Source organism: Dufourea novaeangliae, unplaced genomic scaffold (genome assembly GCF_001272555.1).
Source record: "Dufourea novaeangliae isolate 0120121106 unplaced genomic scaffold, ASM127255v1 scaffold177, whole genome shotgun sequence".
Classification (NCBI taxonomy): domain Eukaryota; kingdom Metazoa; phylum Arthropoda; class Insecta; order Hymenoptera; family Halictidae; genus Dufourea; species Dufourea novaeangliae.
In genome coordinates, this window is record NW_015374070.1 from 1442079 (window position 1) to 1463700 (window position 21622).

The following is a 21622-nucleotide window of genomic DNA, read 5'->3' on the forward strand; positions in this document are numbered from 1 at the left end:
TAATACGTCTACTTTATAGCGAACGGCCGGAAGAGAATCCGTTCACGACCACGGTCCCTTCTTAGATTTAACGTAGTTCACAAATTCACCGTTTTCATAACGTAGAGGGCAGCAGAAAATCCCTGACTTTTTACACTATCGGTATTTCAGAACATGAGACACGAAATTTCATAAGATGATAGGTCTATCCTATACCTAGTCGGTGGTGGAACCAAATAGGTTCTTGTATATGCTAGGGTGGATACAAAACGGGTAGATTCCTTCCATTATGCCGGAATTGGCCGCTTGGTGCAGCATACATACTCGAAGACAACGAATTCCCGGCATGAGCACTCTCATTAATTTCCTCTCTGGTGCTCTCTGGTTATATACATACGCCTGCAATGCCTGCATACGCCACTGATATTTCACTGTAGGTTAGATTATGATCATAAGGTACACAGAAAAATAATTATGTATGATGTTGTGGAAAGTAACATCGAAGAATTATATCCAGATATCAAGGATACCATCAAGAATGCGTCGTTTATTGCATTTGATGCCGAATTTTCGGGGATACAGTCGGATGAACAGATGAAGTACAGGTTAGCACGACTCAGTATCTGCTATTAATGATCTGTATCTTAATTATATATTTTAACAATTTTCTGTATTACTACAGCCTTTTCGATTCGCTCGATGATCGATATAAAATACTGAGAAAGAATATCAAATCGTATGTAATAGTTCAGTGCGGCATTGTAGCATTTAAGCATGTTCCTGATAAAAATATTTACAAAGCAAAATCTTATAATTTCTATCTATTACCAAGATCAGTGCCATTTAAAAACAGGCAATTCTTGTGGCAAGTGAGCGCCCTAGAATTTCTCTCCACACATAACTTTGATTTTAACAAGGTATGTGATAAAAACAATAGAATAATAAAAGTCTATGCACAGTAGAATTAAAGCAATAAGGTAAATAAGATCGCATGTAATAATGGATTTATGCTATCACTTTTAAATACTTGTAAATATTACTCACTTTTTAGTTTGTAAATGAAGGTATAACGTATCTTGATGAGATAGATGAAGATTTAATGACTAAACATGTAAAAGAAGGTAATTTACAACGTAATTTGGAATATCTATCATATGAAGAGGAAGATGATTTCAAGGACTGTAAAAATAAAGTTTCTGAGTGGATTTCGACATATCCAAATGAAATTTCAATGGTCTTGAAAGCTGCTTCTCCTATTTTACAATATATGATGCATAAAGAGTTACGAAGTAGTTTTAAAAATATTTGGACAGTCTATGGACATAAATCGGTATGTAGAATATGTTATTACTAATGGTATTTGGATCGATTATTAGGTTGGCAATTTCTTTCAGATAACAGTTATAAGGGTATCTGATGACATGCGCCTAGTTTTAGAAAACGAGCAGACAGATAATTTGGAAGAAAAATTGTTAAATTGTTGTATAGGTTTCAGTAAAGTATTCAAACTTTTAACTTCTACAAGGAAACCAATAATAGGACATAATGTACTTTTGGATTTAATGTTCATGCATCAACAGTTTTATAAACCATTGCCATGTAACTATTCTTCATTTGCTTAAGAAGTATAGTGAATCTAAACAAAAACATATTTTCATTAAGGACAGTAATAGTGCTGGAAGTTTTTATGTTCAAATCTAAGTACATTTTAGACCCTACATTTTTCTTTTTCCAAATTTGGTATCATTCAAGAGATTCATAGTGGACTTTAATGTACAGTTTTGCTTTAGTATATTGATCATTAAGGAATGAAAACGGTACATTTATATCTAATGATACTATATTAGGCTTGTTACAAGTATAGTACACTCTTGTGCTTAAGAAAGTAACTTAATGTAATTACACGTTGCATTAAGTCTCTGTTATTGTTTACATCTATTCTATCATTTAACTAAAGAACTAACACAAAACTAATATTTAAAGAATTTCATTGATGAATTAACTGAAATTTAAGGATCTAATTAAATTGATCTACAAATGTTCTAGGTAGTTATAGGGAATTCAAAAGTACTATACATTCATTGTTTCCACAAATATATGACACAAAATTCTTAGCTTCTCAAGTCAAACAAGTACTAGACAAAGAAGGTAAGAAAAAACATTAAGAAAATTTCAAGTGAAATGATACAACATTGGAACTAACATGAGCACTATGGTAATTTTTGTTAAGTAAATTGGAAAATCAGTTCCCTGAGTGCAATACATCAGTATTTTACTTCAAAACAACGAAAATATTCCGCATTCAATTCGCCCCAGATAATGACTGAAAATAAATCTTCAGGTAATAACGTCTTCATCTTCCTGTCAAAATAAATATTACATGTTTACTTGAAAATAATAAATTTATTTTCATTTTTACTTTAGATGAAAATGCTTATCACACTGCAGGATGGGATGCATACTATGCAGGGTATATTTTTGTAAAAATGGCACATATACTATGTATAAAACAATATGGAGAGTATGTTTTATTTTTACCAGATAAGTTGCATTAGTACTAATAAATTTCATTTTTAATTATCCAAATTATTATACATTTCGTAAATTTCAGGGGTTTAGAATATAGAGCAGTGACTCATTCTGAATTAATGAGTAGTGTAAAATGTTTTGTAAACTCTATAAACATAACAAGAGGAAATGAAGTATATTCGGTACAGAAAGATTAATTATTAGATTTAATGGAATGTATAAAGTAATAATTGAACTAAATTATAATTATTTCAGAAACTTGATGGAGATGATCCATTGTCAACAAGACCAGAATGGCTTCATGTAAAGCTAAACTCACCATGTATAAATATAAAAGAGGTATGCTACAAATTAAATCTGTGTATGTATATGTATATTCAATCCGAAATTTCATCACTAGGTAGCTAAGGTATTTTCATCTTTTGGACCTATTGATGTGATGCCTTTTGCCCGAAAACGTGTACTGGTAGCCGTTGGAAACCACAGAAGGTTAGTGTAGATTTTAATGTTATGAATATAAATTTCTATTACTAATATTAATTTGAAACTTCCTTCGCTTAATTTAATAAAAGATTACGTTTATTGCACATAAAATACAGATTTAATCAAAGTTGCAAAGATGCAATACGCTGTGTTCATTATTTCGTAAACATAAGAAAAATTCAATTAGAAGAATCGACGATTTACAAATAATAGTCTATACGTGAATACTTCGAAGTAGATAACTCGTTTAAAGTGAGACAAATTTAAACCCGGTTGTCGTCGAGCACAAATAACCCCACTGCAGCCTGTCAAACTGACACGAAACATGCTCACAGAAACTCATATTTTACATTTTGCACGGCACAGTATCCGGGTTAACAAAACAATGGAGAGATTAAAGGGAAAAGCGGGTACCGCGAATCTCCCGTATGATTCGTAACATATTGAAATTTCCAACGGGCGTTAAACGGACATGCCTACGGAAAAGGTAGATCTACATAGTAATCGTTTTGTTTACTTCACGCATCAGACAAATATAATTAGGTATTAAGTACGCAGTTGGTATTTTAGTATGAAGCTGCTTCGAAGTAAGGTGGCGGAACTATTTTGGATCATATCCAAGGGCAACCACGTATACTCATCGTTGCACTTACAAAGTGTAATATCAGCGCACGTGATTTTATACGACGTAACTGTATTTTCGTTTTGCCAAAATTTGCTATACTCAATCCTATCCTGATATTTTGGAGAGATATTGTTCGGGGAAATTATTTACGAGATATATTAACACGTTTGCTTAACGCTTCATATGGAAGTTGTTAATTTCGAAGTTCAAATTGCAAATAAGCGAAACGATAAACTATACAATTTTTCAATGATTTTAATCATCCCGGTATAACGTTACTCTGGGAAACAAATTAAGTATAATTGTACATACAACTTGTCAGTAGTGCATCAATAGAAAAGCTATAAATATCAGTGGGCAAGGTGAACGACCTGAAATCCTTTGAAGATTATTCAGACCATTAGAGTTCTCACATAAACGTTTAAACTAAATTCTTTAACCCATTTAATATATGCATATATCAAACTTTTTATACACATTTCAACTATAACTTTAATGATTATATATACATCATAGGTTTTTCTTGTAAAACTTACATTAAAAGTGTCAAAGCAATTAATAATGAATATGTTAATAGTTTCATAAAAGTCACTTATATACTATATATTTATATATTTTATACCATAAATAATTTATTCTTAATATTTAAAGAAAAAACACTTAAATCATAAAGAAGAAAATATTTCAGACTTTCTTACATGCATTGGAATATATGTATTACAATGGAACTGCAGCTCTTTATGGAAATTTTCTTTTTATGGTCTTATCTTTTCGAAAAACAGAAATTTTATTAAACATAAATCAAACATGTATTGTATTCTATTCTATACGGTTACATCTTCTATATGTATAACTTCAGTGTAATTGTAATCCCATAATTATACACACAGATATGTATATGAGGACTCTGGTCGGGTAGTACAACCGGGCAAAAGGTGATTCTATAAGAAAAAATAAGTTGAAAAAAAAGAATACACTTTTTTCGAGCGATGCTTCGTTTTCGAGATAATCGAACTTAAAAATTTGTTGAACGCACGGGCAATAGAATAGGACTTGGTTAACACGTCTGTTCATTGCAGACCGTTTCTACTTATTGCCAGCACAAATACACACGTTTTAGATAAATGTTCAAATTGAAACCTGATTTTCTCGAAAACGAAATGTTTAACAAAACAAATTAATTCTGTTTTTCCGACTTATTTTTTCGTATAGGATCATCTCATGCCAGGTTGTACTACCCGACCTGAGACACCCTGTATAACATATTAATTCCAATTGGATAAGATGAAAACATTGTGTATGTATATAAGCTATACCATGCTATTTGTATAGTTGCATAGGGTTCTCATTTCATTCCATTTTTCTCTAATCAAACTATTGAATAAATTTCTGTTAAAAAATGTAATAGTTTAATAGAAATTAAAAATATAACTATATACATAGATTCGAATGGATTAGAAAAGAAAGTGTTGAAGAACCAAAGCCTCGAATTCATTTAAAATAATTATTATCATTCCAATGTTGGATTTGTTTTAGACACGTATCAAATCATTATACCCAGTCAGAACAACCCTCGTACGCGGTTTATTTCTCTGTACGGCTCGAATGAACAATCGGTCACGTTTTCTTAATTCAGACAGCTTGGAATCACAAACCACCGTCAGTTAAATATCAGATTCAAGCGAATCCATTAAAATCCGTTTACTTTTCATTCGACGAGCTGTCGAAACAATGAGCACTTATGTAAGAACTATCGTAACTAGAAAATCATTGCATCCTACTGTTTAAATTTCGTCGTAAATTCCATCGACACGGCGTTTATTGTTCTATTAACTACTTAACGCTGATATTTCAGCTAAATTATTGAAACATCCATACATAACATATTTACCCAACTGTATTTATTATATTTAAAATTCACATAACAAATAAGAAGTTAAATTTATAATTCTATGAAGTTTACAGATGAATTCTGTTCTTGGTCTGTTTAAATCTAAGTCAAATCATTTTGTAATTTTCAGTGACTTATATAGGATTAGATCGTCTGTTTTGAGAATAATCATAAGAATCTTTTCTTCCTGCCATTTCTTGCGTCATCGATTCCGTATAATTTCGGTGTTGGTTGCACTTACGATCGTGATTCATTTTTAAAAAGGAAACCTAAAGTAATTCGAACCATAAACAATTACTAACCGTTCAAGAGTACTCCCATTAATTAACCAATGATTAAGAGGTTGATTAAAATATTTAAAGTTATTCTTGTTCTCGTTTTTCTTTTTTTCTTTTTAACAAATTGTAAAATATGCACTGTACAGAACCGGTCAGGAAACATGGCGTTCCAAATTATAACAATAACGTCTGTTAAGAACACAAAGGGTAGCATTCAGTCCGTGAAGCTCGTCACGCGTGTCGGGGGTACCGCGAGTCAGCTGACTTCATCATTCCCGAATTAGATTCAAAATGAATTATCCGGTGCCCCGCTATCAAGTATGCATTTTCACGAGCGTGATGCATTCTCTTTTACGTTCACCATCCCGCACAATTCACTCGCGGCCTACCAACGTTCATATATTATAAGCGTCAGATTTTCTTTGGCACTGGCATTGTTCCAAAGACTGTATCGTTTCTAACCAACGAACTTTTGTATTAGTACCTCTACCGAGCCGAACTTTGCGGATTGAATCAACCAACTGCGACACTTTTGGATGATAAATAATGCCAGGCATTCCGAGCGATTATTGCAACTTTTCATCCTTATGAACATTCGCCTTTCCAGCACCCTCAGGTTCCATAAATGGTCCTTTCTGTTCAACTAATTTCTTTTTTACATGGTTTACATCTTCGAATATTCGAAATACAGATTCCTCTCGATTATCGTCTGGCTTGTTCTACACGAATATTGTCCAGGTGTTATCCCCACCGCTGGGGAGGTGGGGGGCGTGGAACCTGTCAAGCGCATACTTTGTTGCCGAACCTTGGGCTTCGGGCAAAAAACGAATTTACGTGGATCTGAAGCATTTCTCCCTATAAGATTATTGTCCCGCTGCGGATCGGAGTTCGGGATGATAATCGAGATGAGTCTGTACCAGTCATATTACTTTGTTTAACGATAGAATTACCAGCACCGAATGTAGACCACCACTATAATTTCAGTAATTGTAAAAGAAAATATCTGAAATTTGTCAATTTAACGGATTTGGTAGTTTTAATATTAATAACTCTTTAACATAAAATTGTCATTACTTCTTCTTTCTAAATAGACCATAAAAGTCTGACCTTGCATAAACGTTCGCAATCTAAATATCATTTATAATTTATAGAGCACAACACAGTGATTTTACTTTGCTGCACTTGAGGGCAATTTAAAGAAAAATCTTTATCATAAATTGACTATTTAAAGACACAGTCTAGGAATAAAGATTACTGGGAATTTATCGTTTCAAACACATCTCTTTGTCCACGTTATCTACAAAAAAGGGATGGAAACTTTGGTAAAGGCTCTGCAACTTCCTTAGGTATTAGATTGTCGGCAGGCTACAAGTAAAAATTCAATTACAATCATACTTTATAGATCTAAATAAAAATAGAACTGTACGAATATGTGTGACCTAGGAAGACAGTGGAAGAACAGAGAACAGCAATTCTAGTAATTGTAATCAGATGTAATTCTTTATTAATTTTATTGACTCCTCAGACCTGCTGTGCACTGCGTCTTAAACAATAGTAGAGGCCGATGCGTTGCTTAACATAATCGATACAAAATTATTTTTACCCGGATGTTATAATCGTGGGAGCTTTAAAAATCTTGTTGCAGCGCGCTCGACATATTGACGTATTTCAAGAACAGCAAGGAATTTCAGGTGGCGAGGTACAGTCCTATAAGACACGCTCCTCCTCGTAAGCTTATTTTATGGTACGTAATATGAACAACTTTTTCAATATATAAAAGAAAACTGTTTATGGTGTAAAGTAATTGATACTTACTCATGGGCGTAGCCCCCCCCCCCTCCCCGTGGACGGAAAAAAGTGGCTTTTGCTCCATCCTACAAGAAAAAAAATTAGATTTTGCCCGCCCCCCTCACCTTCCCAGAGTTATAAAATTTTTGCGTAATATTTAATATTGCAGTATAATTTGAAACACGACCAACAACCTCTATTAACAAAACGCATACATTGCCCCAACTCGAGTCGATCTTATTCGATTTTTTTGGTCTTACGTTTGATAGTTCTGATTCGAACGTCTCTATCCTTAGTTCAATTGTTCAATTCGAGTGGTTTCAACTCGAGTGGATCTTATTCGCTTTTTTTTTTTTGGCCGGAGGTTTGATAGTTCTGATTCGAACGTCTCTATCCTTAGTTAAATCAACTCAAGTTTCGACAGTCTAGTTTGTTCCATTTCAAGTCTTCACGGTAATAAATTGAACCGATCGCGCCGTACTCGTGCTGAATTGGCGTTTTATTTTTATCCCGTTCGACACTCGAATTTATTGTTCTGGCCCACTAGTCATACCAATGAAATATTAAAGTGCATTTGGGATGAACTTCTTTAATGCTGTTCGCTGAAAGGATTATGACTATTCAAAATCAATATTGCCGGTAATATTTGAACGCTCGTGTGTTAAAGCGCGTCGTCGCCGTAAGTGTAATGTCGTCGGTGTAAGTGATTTAACGGCACGTGACATTTATCGCCGCATAATTTACCGTATTATCACACTGTCCTAAAATTACACGGAGGCTCGGTATAATAATCATTCTGCGAAGGAAAAGTGAGCGAGATCCATTGGCCAGGCCTCGAGAACGAAACACTTTACAATTAGAATCACCGACGATTTCTGGGTCTAACTTCGCCGGCCGTGTCCAGAGGTCAGATACGGTATGCACTAATTCGGTAACATTCTGCACCGGTTGTGACGTAATCGTGATTTCAAACGGGCCGTTCGATAACACGAGGCTTTATTCAAATCCGTGGTGGTGAACGAGGCTATCCGTAGTTGTGTCAAACGAATTAATGGCCGTTCTTAGCCGGTCGAAGAGATCTGCCTGCAAAATCTCTAATTAGCACCAAGATTGCCGTAGATGCATAAGTGCCGTTCGCGGTGCCAATTGTTGCGAAGGCAGCGTTCATCGTGGCACCCATCGCGTTACCCAATAGCAAGGTAAATCGTTTGAAGATGCTCCGATTTCGATTAGCTCCTCTTCGACGCGTCGCTGAAACCCTTACGAAACCCTTATTACGTAAACGCTCGTACAATTAATTCTTTTCTTGCATGAAAGACACGAATTTAACCCTTTCGACGATTGAATTTGTGATACAAGAAAAGGTTCATAACTTCTAGGGTAGATAGTACTTGCCAAATGATGAAAAATAATCCTCGTAAACGTGGGTCGAGAAATTAATATTTTTATAGTTATAAATAATTTTTTTGGTTCGTTTTGATCGTTATAAAATTTTTGTTCTTTTTCAGGTAACTTGTATACTTTAGTGCATCATTTGATAAAGTTTTATATACGTAGGGTACTTTCGTAAACAATATTATTAATTTTAAAAAATGTTTTGTTTACAGTCAAGAGCTTTGTACCTAGGTCAATATAAGTTGCGTGTCAATTGCTTTACCTCACGAAACTATGTATTTTCACAGCGAAAACGATTGCTTACAGTGAGTCACATAAGTATTCGTGCCTCCACCAACGTTGACTTTGAACGACTGTTACTTTCTTAGAACATATGCTTTAAAATTTTTATCGAAGAGAATGCATACTGTACTGACTAATTTTTCCATTAATATGAAATTTATTGAAAGAAATTCGGTGTAAGAAAAACAGCAATTTAAATAAACTTCCATAGCATCGTTATCACAAAATTATTGCAAGTACCTACTACAGAAATTCCGTATTTACAGAATCGAAATATTCACAAATCTAGTCTGCCCTGTATTTTATTCTGGTCTGTCTTATTCCAAGTTTATAAATGTTTCAAATACTTTTGTAGATTAGTTAAACACTTTCGTTACATTAATTGAACAATACTTTACGTAAATTTTTATTTCAGCTACAGTGAACTATTACCTTTAATTGCAAACAATTTTCTGGAAATCGTGAACTGAATTAAAACTGTACTAGATTACTATGGAAAGAGACCTGAAAGTTTGTAAAATGCGTAAAAAATATCGATTGTTCGAAGTCAACGATTGCGGGTAATACGAATAGTTCTCTGTGACTCCACTGTACAGGGTGTCATGTAACTGGTATAGTGTATATCCGGGCAGATATTGATTCCACGTAAAGAAATATGTCGAAAATATACAATAAAATTTGTTCAATTTTAGTTTTCATTTCCGAGAAAATCGATATTGAAAATTAATCTGAAACGCGTGTATTCATCATGGCTGTAAGTAGAAACAGAATGCAATAATCAGACGCGCCAGCCAAGTCCTAATCAATTCCACTCGTATCCAGGTTTTCAAAGTCAATTTTCTCGAAAATGAAGTCTCAAATAAAAAACATTTATTTCATATTTTCGACTTATTGCTTCGCGTAGAATAACCCACAACCCGATTGTACTACCAGTTACACGACATTCTGTATGTTAAATCAAAAGAGACAACGGATCGAAATAATATTTACGTAATTATACGTGATTCTTCGAATATAATTATATTTAATCTCAGGGGTGGCGTGGTCCTGTCCGGTGGAATGCTTGCCTGGATGATCCAGCGTGTGTTCAAGAAATCGGTAATATCAAATTAGTCGCGCGTATTGTCTCTTTTACGCTACCGACCGTATTGTGATGTCACAACGATAAACACAACACAGACGAATTTTTGTATCTCTCTGCTATGTTGAACAGTAGTATCGATCACACGCGAGGAGAAGAGATCAAAACGAAACAGAGGGAAAAAGCACGTTACTGTTGCATGTAACCGGACGGTTGTTGAAATCATTACTGTTCATACGGATCCTCTGTAAAATAATATAGTTAATTTGTGGCGATGATAAGTAACGGCGACAAACAAATACAAACTTTTAGTCAATTTTCTAACTGGTATAGTGTTTTCTTCTTCCTTGCACCACCGTTTTCACCGTCGAGCGTCACAGCTCCTGCGGGGATTCATTTACATAAAGGGTCTCGCCACTGTGAAACTCTGAAAAATTGTGACTTTTTGGGAATTTTTTTCAGTGAACGAAATATTTAACATAAATGAAGTTGTCTATTTATTAATACACTTATTCAGAGTATAAAAAAAATTACTTTCAAAACCTTTAATTCTGAAGTGAGCACCTTGAAAAAATTATGTTGTGCTGGCATAGGTGATTGCAAAAAAACTATTCGACCAATCAGTCTGAAATTTGTATCTGTTATTCAGTACATCAGTGGCTATCGCAGGGACCACGGAAACCTCTTTTGATCAACAATTTCATACTTTTCACAATGCAAAATGACTAAAAAAATTCAACGAATTTCGAAATTTGAGCTACACACCTCCACCATTTTGTTAATTTTTTATCGGTCAAAATAATTTTGATTCCAACCATAACGATACTTATACTGATTGAAAATCAGTTTGAATTTTTTTATTCTAATGCTTCGTTCTCCCAGAATCACCTACGCCAACACTACATAATTTTTTCAAGGCACTCAATTGTGTGCAATATATACATATACATATATGTATATATATAAGAAAAAACTATTAAAAGTATCGACAAAAATTTGTTTATACCCTTAATAAGTGTATTAACAAATAGACAACGCTTCATTTATGTTGAAAATTTCGTTCGTTGACAAAAAAATTCCCAACGAATGACAGATTTTCAGGGCTTCACAGTGGCAGGACTCCTTAAATTGCAGATCGGGAAATCATGAGCGGAATCTTTGCCGTGAGCTGTTATTATTATTTCACGTTCGGTACCGGACGCTCCCGATTCGGGGCCAGAGTCTCGTTTCGTCAAGGAAGTGTTTCCCGTTGCCAAAACCGTACTCTTTTTGAAAAATCCAATTATCCCTGTCGCCAGGAGACGCGTTGATCTCTACGCACGCCGATCTATCATACTTTTTTTTTTCACTTCCCCCTACCCCGTCGGATCGTACTGTCTTTCGTCGACAGCGTCACGCCTGATACGTGCCAAATAACACGAGACGTTCGTGACGTCATGAACGACGAAAATTCTTCGGGGACTTTCTTGCCGGGTTCCACTCTGGTTGCACGTTGAAAAATATAATATATACCTATGTGTTTATTGAAAGAAGCCTTCAGAACCACTTCCAAGTATTTCGTCTAGTAAATTATAATATATTTTTTACAGGTATTAAAATAGTATTTCAGCTATGATACTAATTAAATAAATTATATGTAAGATTTTCAATGTATTTATTTTTCTGCATACGAAAAGATCGTACAAAAAAGGTTTTTTGTGTTATTTTTAGTGCCACTGGGAAGTAACTTTGTGCTTAGTCTTTGATCTTTTAGAACGCTGCGCTTGTTTATCAATATTGTTTGTACGACCTTCAGTGACCTTGACGGATTTATTGTTGCAGGTCGTTGAATTCGTCCTTAGCCATTCGTAGGCAAACGGATCTTTCGCACTTCGTAGGCAAACTGGGTCGTTTATGTCGGGGCTTAATTTTTTTAGTGTTTCAGGCTTTCGATAAATTTGAAAGAATTCTGGGATACTTGTCACAGTCTTTACTAGTTCGTTAAGTTAAATAGTTGAAGCAATTTTCAATGGAAATAAAACATTCGGAGGAAAATCCGGGAGAAATCGTAATTCGCTTGGGTCATCAACGACTCATATGGCCTGTGGAAGGTTAAACTGAGTCTATTTCCAACAGGGATCTTCGTAAAAAGTGGACTACAATCATCCAGATATCAAAAATATTTTTCGTTTAAATTACAACAAAGCATCGAAATATAAACCACAAAATTGATTTTTTACTTTACGATACCACCATTTGATAACCACTGTTGATAAATTATTAAATATATGTTAACGATCAATTCGCGTTATTACTAACGAAGGATAAGGCGTAACATTTGCAGCGTATTTCGCATGATAAAAGTAACAGAAAGAGTGCTCCACCATTTCACTAACTGAGAACGTGCGAGCAACACGTGACAAAATATATCATAACTCGGCTGTAATCTTGGCAGACAGTCAGTCCGACGATCGGCGGTCTCTCCGGGGAGAAAAACACCGTTAATTCAATGGCCGGTGATTTACGATAAAGCAGACACGCCCGAAACAATGCCCACGAATTACGTGGAACTGAAATAAAGGATAAGTATAGAATTGCCGTTGCAAAATCTATGTCAATGACGGAGTCAACTGCGTTTGGGATTCGTGACGATACGAGGGGTAATTTTGCTCTTGTTAGGTAAAAGTTGTGCATATTGCTTCCACGATCGAAAACATTCGAATGCAGGGGGGTAGACAACATATTTACATTTTGAGATGTATTCAAATGTTGAATACTTCATCAATCTGTAATCTTATTTGCAGCGTAATGGTAAATTTATTAGTGTACTCTTAACACTAGAACTACCAAAGCAGTAAAAATGACTGGTTGGTACATTCTCACAACGACCATTAAAATGTCATAGCGATGTATTTTCTCAGATATTTTGCAACTTTCATTCCACTACGAAACTGAAGAAACTAGTTGATTTATAAATATCTATATTTTCCAAAATTTGCCATGTATATCCATCCGCTAGAAATCGATCGTTATCATCGGTAGTTCTAGTGTTAAGAAATTATTTGAGAATGTAAATTCCCGCTCGTAAATATTGGAAAGCTTACCGAATACAAAGTCAACGCGAATGGAAATTGTCAAATTATTGAAGGTCTTGGAAAAACATTCCATTTCTTTATATGTAACACACTGTATTTGTAATAGTACGAGGCTGAAAATTGTGGTACGAAGTACGTCTAAATAGTTTTTATGACATGTCAGATTTTCTTTATGTACATCATGTGTCCTGAATATTTATGAGGGGAAGTGTACATTTATTATAATAGCTTCCATATTGCTTAGAATCGTGTGTTCCCTATCAGATCCAAAGTCAGTGTCCTTTAAGTCTGGGTGGGGAAAGCCAACCCATACGTTCACGTCACGAACTTGTTGCACCTACTCGTCGTGGACACTCGGCGGGTACTCTGTACTCATCCCGGAGACACTGATGGCCAAGAGAAGAGAGACCAAGCGTTCCCCGATATTTCAGAAGTTTTCTCTGGCCGCCACCCAAGGCTAAAACACTCGAAATAACGCAGTAGCAATTCGTGTGGGCGTTTTGCCGGACGGTCAGCCTGGTCACACTGGTGTCCGGTGGCAGGTGGAGCAGCTTTTGAGGTGGGTCCCTCTATCTCGGCTAATCCAACCGGCGGATTTAAAGGTCGCGGCGCGCCGAGAATGAGGTCTATGGAACTGGGTTAACCAAATTGACTATTTTCTGAATTTACCACTTGCCCGTCCGTAAGGTAAGGTTTCCCAAGCCCCCGTTAACATTATAACGGCCATCGGATGTGATCAGCGATCACGGATCGCGTATTGGGTCTGGCGAATTTATACTTTTTATCGATCGCGTTCGAACGCAAGGATGGGATCGAAAGGGTTAACACGTCAAGGTGGTCTACCCCTGAAGTTTACCAACAACATAGCCATTGGCGTAACCAGGTAGGGGCCAGGGAGGGGGGCTGGACCAACAGAATACGGATTGGCCCCCCCCCCTCCAAAAATTGTTGAAATATGTAAAAAAACATTCGTCAGTTAATAAAATCTTATGTTATAAAAAATAAATACTTGTGCCCAAATGCAACACGCAACGCAGCTACATACAAAAAATACAATACTCTCCTCATTACGTTAAAGTATTAAATAAAATTTTATTAGAATTAAGCTGTTTATTTTTAACATTCTGTAACTAATAATCCTGTAACATCAATTGAAGGGTCGAATGCAATAAGGAAACTAGCGCTCCAGAAAGGGAAAAATAGTTTTGCAGAAAAAAAAAACAGCAAATTGAAGTTTATATAGACTTTAACGATAGGTATCTGTATATAATATACTCTTGCTTTTAATCAATCTCCAATTTCTTTTCGCATTTTTTTTGTTATTTTTTAAGAATTACGTTTATATCTTCCTATTTTAGTGTTAAGTAAATATGTAAATAATTATTATAAAATGTGTAACTTTATTTTGTGCAACCCACGTACATGGTATAAAATACATACATCTGCCTGATGAGGAGTGTTATGGGCAAAAGTCAGGGGACTTGGCCCCCCTCGGACGAAAATCCTAGTTTTCCGACGCCGATTGACTCGCGCAGAAATGAAACCGAAAAAAATCATTTAAATTATTCGAGCACGTCGTAAAAGCATGTCTCGCGTGCCCGCCAAAAATATGCCGGGGAGCAAACTACATTCGGTCGCCTTCACCTATCGGTCGGGCCAGGACGAAGAATTGCTCCGCGGGGCAACCGAACGGATTGCCAGCAAAGACGACGATTGAAAATACCTCGGGGTTTTCGTTTGCAGTTTCGAAATCTGTGCCCGAGAATTGTAGTATCCCGCGGCGGGTCCAGGCTAGCTGGCATGGGCCAGCACCTGTCGCGCGTCGCCGACAGTGGAAATAGCTGGTTTCAACGAGGAGAATCGCGGAGCTTGCTACCCACTGACATAGAGTAACGCGAGTACGTGGGTGCACCGAGATTAATTGCTTGTACCAATTACTGAAATAATGGTAAACGGCTCGTATCCCCTCCTTCGCGGCACAATGACACAGGGCATAATTAAGCCTGGTGTTGCGACATCTCCTCTTTAGCAGTCTTTAAAGTCTTCTTGATTCTCCCTTACATCGTGAACTTCTTTTTTCATCTGTGTTCCAAGAAACGGGTACGGTAGACCGAGGCTAATCGGATCAGAATAAGAAATCAGTCCATATTTTTTATATTCTCATGGAAACGAACATTTGGATTCATATTGCGGCATCTTTGTCGCCCACATCCAATTTAATAACCCAATTGTTTTACATACTTGTTTAGGGTTGGTACATGTGGCCATTGAGACGGACGTGTGCGAACGTTATATTTTGGTGCGAATATAAGATACGTAATCTGCAATTTCGTATTTAAAATAAAAAAGTAAGCTTGAAAATTCAAATGTGCTTACTATTATTAGTTCGTATGGTGTTCAAATTTGGTATTTTATATACTTTAGATTGTAATATCATAATTCGTCTATGTATTAATATGTCTATTCAATTTAAGGTCCTTATGTATGGGGCTAATCGGATCACGTCATTTGGGGTGAATTGGATCACTCTTTTTCTTCGTTGGAATATTTTTATGATTATAAATGTGATAATTATTTATATATAGATAGTTTCTAAGTACATTGAAAAAACCAATTAAGGTTCATGGCGTCCAGAAAAAATGAAAGAAGATTGGATACAGTACAATGTCTGCGAAGAGTGGTGTCACGAGAATTGTGATGATAGAGGTGGTGTTAAAGGACACTATACTTGCGTCCTATGTGCCAAGTAGGGTCAATTGACCCCATTATCATTAAATTATATTTTTTTAAATTAATTTTTTACTTTAACTTTGAACTATAACTGAATTTTAATAAATCCGTAAGTGTAGTATGAAATAATTCGTTTATTTCTTTGTTAGTTTTCTTTGAACCATTATGTGAAGCGTCTCTTTCGAAGACGCGAGTTATCTCTGTCAGAGTCTCGGGAGACATGGCCAGATGTCATCACTTCAGTTTTAAATTCGACTTTTAGTAAATATTATCTTAAAGGAAATATTGTCGACTTTTTCTGAATCAGCGTAAAATTTTACACATAGTACTTTTATTCTGATAGAATAAATAATGACAGTAACATTTTGAATATCCATTGTAGTTACGGTAGATTCCAAATTTACCCTAACCCTATTACGGCCTTCGGGTCCTCATTGAGGTAGTAACGTTTACATTTTTTCTACTCTGCTGTAGTCCCCCAATGATCTCAAGTTAATTGTGTATATCTTTAAAAGCTTTTCTAAGTATCAGAAATACAGGAAAAACTTAATAATTGACGCAGCTTTCTCCTATCCGTTTTAGGTGTTAACTAAACAAAACTTTTGTTAGTTACCAAAGTGAATCTTTTATATAGAAAAAATTTGAGATAAATATAAAAATGTTGTTACTGAATGTACGTGTCTTTGTCATTACTCAGTACTACGTTGAATTGAGAACCGTTGTAGAGTCAGTTTCGATAGTTTTAGCGACGTAGTGAAGTAATCGAAAAATCCTATGGTATTTCGAAGACCTGCCCATAGCGTTACGTACGTTGTTACTGATTGTATGAGTCTTTGTCATTACTCAGTAGTACGTTGAATTGAGAACCGTTGTAGAGTCAGTTTCGATAGTTTCAGCGACGTAGTGAAGTAATCGAAAAATCCTATGGTATTTCGAAGACCTGCCCATAGCGTTACGTAAATGAAAATAGACAGCGGGTTTAAAGAGCCGCCACTATAGCGGCGGAAGTATGGAAATCATCTTTCTCTGGTAGCGGGGCACAAGAAGTCCCAGCGACTACTTACTCCAAAGCTCTCTAGGACTATTTTTATACGTAAGCTGAATAGCGGAAATAGCCTAGCCTAGCCCCTGGCCTAGAGCGTAGGCTTGACCAGCCATTTTAGCGTGTCTTTCAAGGATATATCGTGACATCACGATGTCTTTACGAAGAAAAACTGTACGTCAGTGAACGCCGACATGTGACGTTATAATATAAAACCTAAATGTACATTTAAATGAAAGTGTATTGACGCGCATGAGCATAAATTTTCTATTGAATTTAAATATATAGAGTTGCTGTAAATTTGATTATTTCAAGATTATTTTGACAGTTATATATGTATATAGCTAACGATGAACCAGAATTTCATAGATAATATATAGATGTGGTGTTCATGTATATTATTGTGTATACGTTTTCATTCTGACACATACATATATGTTAAGAATGCGTTGCAGTGGTTACTATTCGCTCAACAATTATAGATTTACACGTTTATAGATAAGACATTTTTTATGTTTTCGAAGAATTATAAATAAACCAGACGCATTAATTTTCTCTGAATGATGCTCATTACGAAAATTTCTATACAATTTCTAAATTTCATGAAGGTGACACATTTTACGTATACACTCAGCCTCATAAGTGTTAGAGGATTTATCGAATGGGCAGTAAATGTTAGAAGGTATTATGAAATTACTCAAAGTCTGAAATAAATGTTGTTTAGGAATTATTAAAGGTCAGTGGACAAGGCTTATGCTACTATGAGATAATAATCGTGGTTTAAAATATATCATTTTTATGAAATATCACATTCTCTTCATTCAGACCAGGTGCCCCTATACTTATGAACGATAGTGTATGTCTTTCTTAAATGTTAGTTAAATAATAAATATCCATTACTACATAGTTTGTTTATGTAAAATTTTGTTTATTGTAGCCATTATCCTTGAGAACGTAACTCCATTCAAAAAGATGAAGAGAGTATTCTAGTAGTGTGCAATACAGATGATGGCTTGTTTTATAAGACGCGTTAACTTTTAAAAATGTTTACAACTTTATTAAATCATCGAATTGTAGCTTAAAGTGTTATTGAAATTCTTTTCGAATAATATATTTTACGAATAGACAAGAAGCAATAGGAGTCGATTTTTTTTAGCCACGTCGACTAGGATACTCCTTTAAACCAGGCAAAACTGCGAGGCATTATACTAAGAAATATCGATTGGAATCAGAATTTTGACTTTTAAAAAGTATTTTCGCTCTCAGTAAAATTGTGTTGAAGTTCTTGACGTCAGTGCGACTGCGTTTCGTTGGAAACAATAACACGTTCTTTTTTTTAGATGAAGTCGATATCCTAAGAGTGTCTAAAATTCGACCAGTCACACCTGGCGCATTTTTTCGACTCACCTTTCGCCGTACCACATTTTTTAATCACCTTACAATTGTACTACACATTACCTACTATAAAACAAAACAAGAAGTGAGGGTCCATTTGTAAGTAATATTTCATTCATATTTATTATACAAAAATTTAGTACTTCTTGTGCATTCTTGTATTAATAATTACCAAATTAAGCGATTTTGTACAGATGTAATCAACATCTGCATTTTGTAATAGATAATTTTTTTAACGTGAACAAAGATTTGCAATATGTACAAATTTAACAAGACTTTGAAACAATTCACTTAAAACACTGCGCAAATGTAATACAGACAGAAAGAAGAGGTATGTCTACGCAAATTTCATAGTTTTGCAGACTTTTAGACCTCGAGACAGGTCATTCACTTTACTTGCCATTCATGTTTCTTTTGCTAACGTTAAAACGCTATAATATCTTCACAATGTTAATTATTTTTTTTAGTCATAATTCCAATCAAATGCACTGTTAAACTCATTCGACACTGAGAAAACGAATGTATCGTATTTAGACTTATCAAAAGTGTTTGAAAATATATACAAAATGCAATTGTGTATTACAATTGTTCTGCTAACTCAAAAGATAAACAGATATGATGTAAAAACATGCGATGCCTTTCTTTCTGACGCATCTCCAGGTAATTTCGTATTCAATTTTATTTACTGTTTTCATTATTTAATATGAATTATTTATATACTGTTTAGTTTGAAGATTCTGAAATGATTTATAATAAAAGAAACGCAACTATCTACTGAGTAGGTACTATTTGAAATCAACATTATTTTTTTTGTTTAAATTTACAGTAAATATCGTTCATCAAGTGTATTTATACTGAAACTGTACAAACTCTACTTATACTTTATATACGTTTGTAAATTTTTCATACGTCGACAAATGTCATCCAATTTTTAGTTAAACGTTTGGCAACTACGAATCAACACTCTGTATCACCATTCGTACAGAATTTACCGCTCGTAGATTCTATCTTGTTCCCTAAATTAAAAATGCCTTCGAAAAGAATACATTCGAGGTCTTTGGACGTGGTTTAGACAGCGCCTAACGTATCACCTATACAGCGTTCCCAAAGAGTACCCTTCCAGAATCGATTGAATGCTCCTGGAGCAATATCCAACATACGTGTCTATATTATAAAACGTAGAGAGAATTATATCGAATCTTAATACATAAACTTTTTTGTAACTGTCGACATCAACATTCTTTCCACATAAATTGCGTACATGACCACATAAGATAGGGCAATTCAGGTAGAGGTAGACCATCTGGAGGGATAGACCAGTTAAGTAGTCCTTGAACTATCTATTATCTGATAAAGGTAACAATTTTTTTACGTAGTCATATAAGTGTTAGTATAAATGTAGTTGGGTCATTCCACGCTAAATCGATAATTCTTTTCCCTCGACGTCTGAGATTTTGTTCAAAATAGGATATGATATAGTTCACGTGGAATTAGGGAGTGTTTAAGTCATCATTTTTCGAGTTTCGAATTCGTTTAAGAAATACAGACCGTTCAATTATGCGAAGTTCCCTTGTATAATCAGAGCTAGATTGATCATGGCGAATCGTACTCGCCAGACAAAAACGCTACTCGACCGCTTCAAAAATGCATAATTTTTAACAATAACATAAATATCTAACCTCACCCATAAATTGTCAAAACATAAACACAATAAGTTTCTAAGAATTAAACTCAGAAACGTTGCAGTTTTTTATCGTCAGGTGAAAAGATTTAATCGCCATTAGCGACCAGGCGAACGGCTTTGTCAAGTCCTATCATAACATACCCCATTTTGTATCCAATAATTCTACCAAAGACAATTCACCCTACCTCTAAAACCAGCGCAGATATTTTATGTGCAAAGAACAAGCGAACCCTGTATTTCGCTTTTTTTTTCTTTTTAAGTATAAATGTCCAAATACGTTATAGGTGCTGCATATCAGCAATTTACGGTAACGCGGATTTGTTAGCTCGTATGCGTCCCGATAATCCGCACACCCTTGACGTCGTCTACCGCTGGCCAGGTCCGACCTCGGTGTATCCTTGCGACTATTTTCGCGTTACGCGTTTCGACATGATAGATGGGAGTTTTCTGCGTTTCCTCGACGTCGCGTTGCTCGAAACCTGCCAAAGATTCCTCCCCCCCCCCTTCTACGAGTGGCAGGGAACGTTGAATAATTTAGGACCGCGGACAATACCTGTCGTTTGCCCGCATATCGCCACTGGGCTCGGGACCCTCGCCGCGGGCTTTTGGCCTATCGTGAACGTTTGCCAATGGATTTTGTTCCACATCTCGAGGCGATTTCTCGGTTTCGGGCCGCAGCTCCGGAGAGCCCGATCTCGTTCGACGGGACGACGGCGATTGTAAAATTGTACACTGACGAACAAACTCGGCTTCTGTTAGGGGAAAAAGTGGCGTAGATGAAGGGCCTACTACCATGGCTCCTACCACTTGATTTTTTTTACGACTTCACTCTCAAAAATGACTTTATCGTTAATATTTTCCCAGACACAAAAGGAATTCTAATCTTATGGCAAATGTTACATTTATTCGAAACCTTGAATGTTCATACCAGCGAAACAGTATTTCACGTCGACTCATAGAAAGTGAATAATATACTTGTTTACTAAATTCAGTTTGAAATCGTTGTCACGTGTCTGACTCGATGTTGTAAGGGGTTACTGAAATATATGCGAAATTAACATTTGATTTAACATTTATTTCAGTGATTATGGGGCCCTTCTCCGACGCCACTTTTTCCCCTACCGGAAGCCGAATTTGCACGTCGTTGTACCATCACGAGCAACCTTTTGCAAATTTATTTCAAGTACTGAAATAAATATTCAAGTCAATGTTAATTTGGCATACGTTCCAGTAATTCTCAATATCAAGAAGTAGGAGCATGGTAGGAGGCCCTTCCCTGACGTAATTTTTTCTCCTAGCGGAAGCCTATTTTGTACACTGACGTGCAAACTCGGCTTCCGTTAGGGGAAAAAGTGGCGTAGGGAAA

At 35.6% G+C, this 21622-nt stretch overlaps 1 protein-coding gene across 1 annotated transcript; it reads left to right on the plus strand.

Moving 5' to 3' along the window:
* Window positions 1-400: 400 nt before the first annotated feature.
* On the plus strand, window positions 401-10626 carry LOC107190361 (poly(A)-specific ribonuclease PARN-like domain-containing protein 1). The gene is made up of 12 exons (XM_015579156.1): window positions 401-584; window positions 662-896; window positions 1031-1309; window positions 1374-1578; window positions 2026-2127; window positions 2210-2320; window positions 2404-2500; window positions 2591-2690; window positions 2764-2847; window positions 2909-2997; window positions 7431-7529; window positions 10285-10626. Exons 1-12 carry the CDS (start codon window positions 454-456, stop codon window positions 10361-10363), a joined length of 1611 nt encoding a protein of 536 aa, XP_015434642.1. The 5' UTR covers window positions 401-453; the 3' UTR covers window positions 10364-10626.
* Window positions 10627-21622: the final 10996 nt, after the last annotated feature.

What these genes read in the sequence shown, in the direction of transcription:
- LOC107190361 (XM_015579156.1), top strand. Translation starts at nt 454, where the DNA reads ATGTATGATGTTGTGGAAAGTAACATCGAAGAATTATATCCAGATATC. An exon ending in ATAACTTTGATTTTAACAAG is followed by an intron (nt 897 to 1,030) that starts GTATGTGATAAA and finishes CTCACTTTTTAG; the next exon opens with TTTGTAAATGAAGGTATAAC. An exon ending in GTTTTATAAACCATTGCCAT is followed by an intron (nt 1,579 to 2,025) that starts GTAACTATTCTT and finishes CAAATGTTCTAG; the next exon opens with GTAGTTATAGGGAATTCAAA.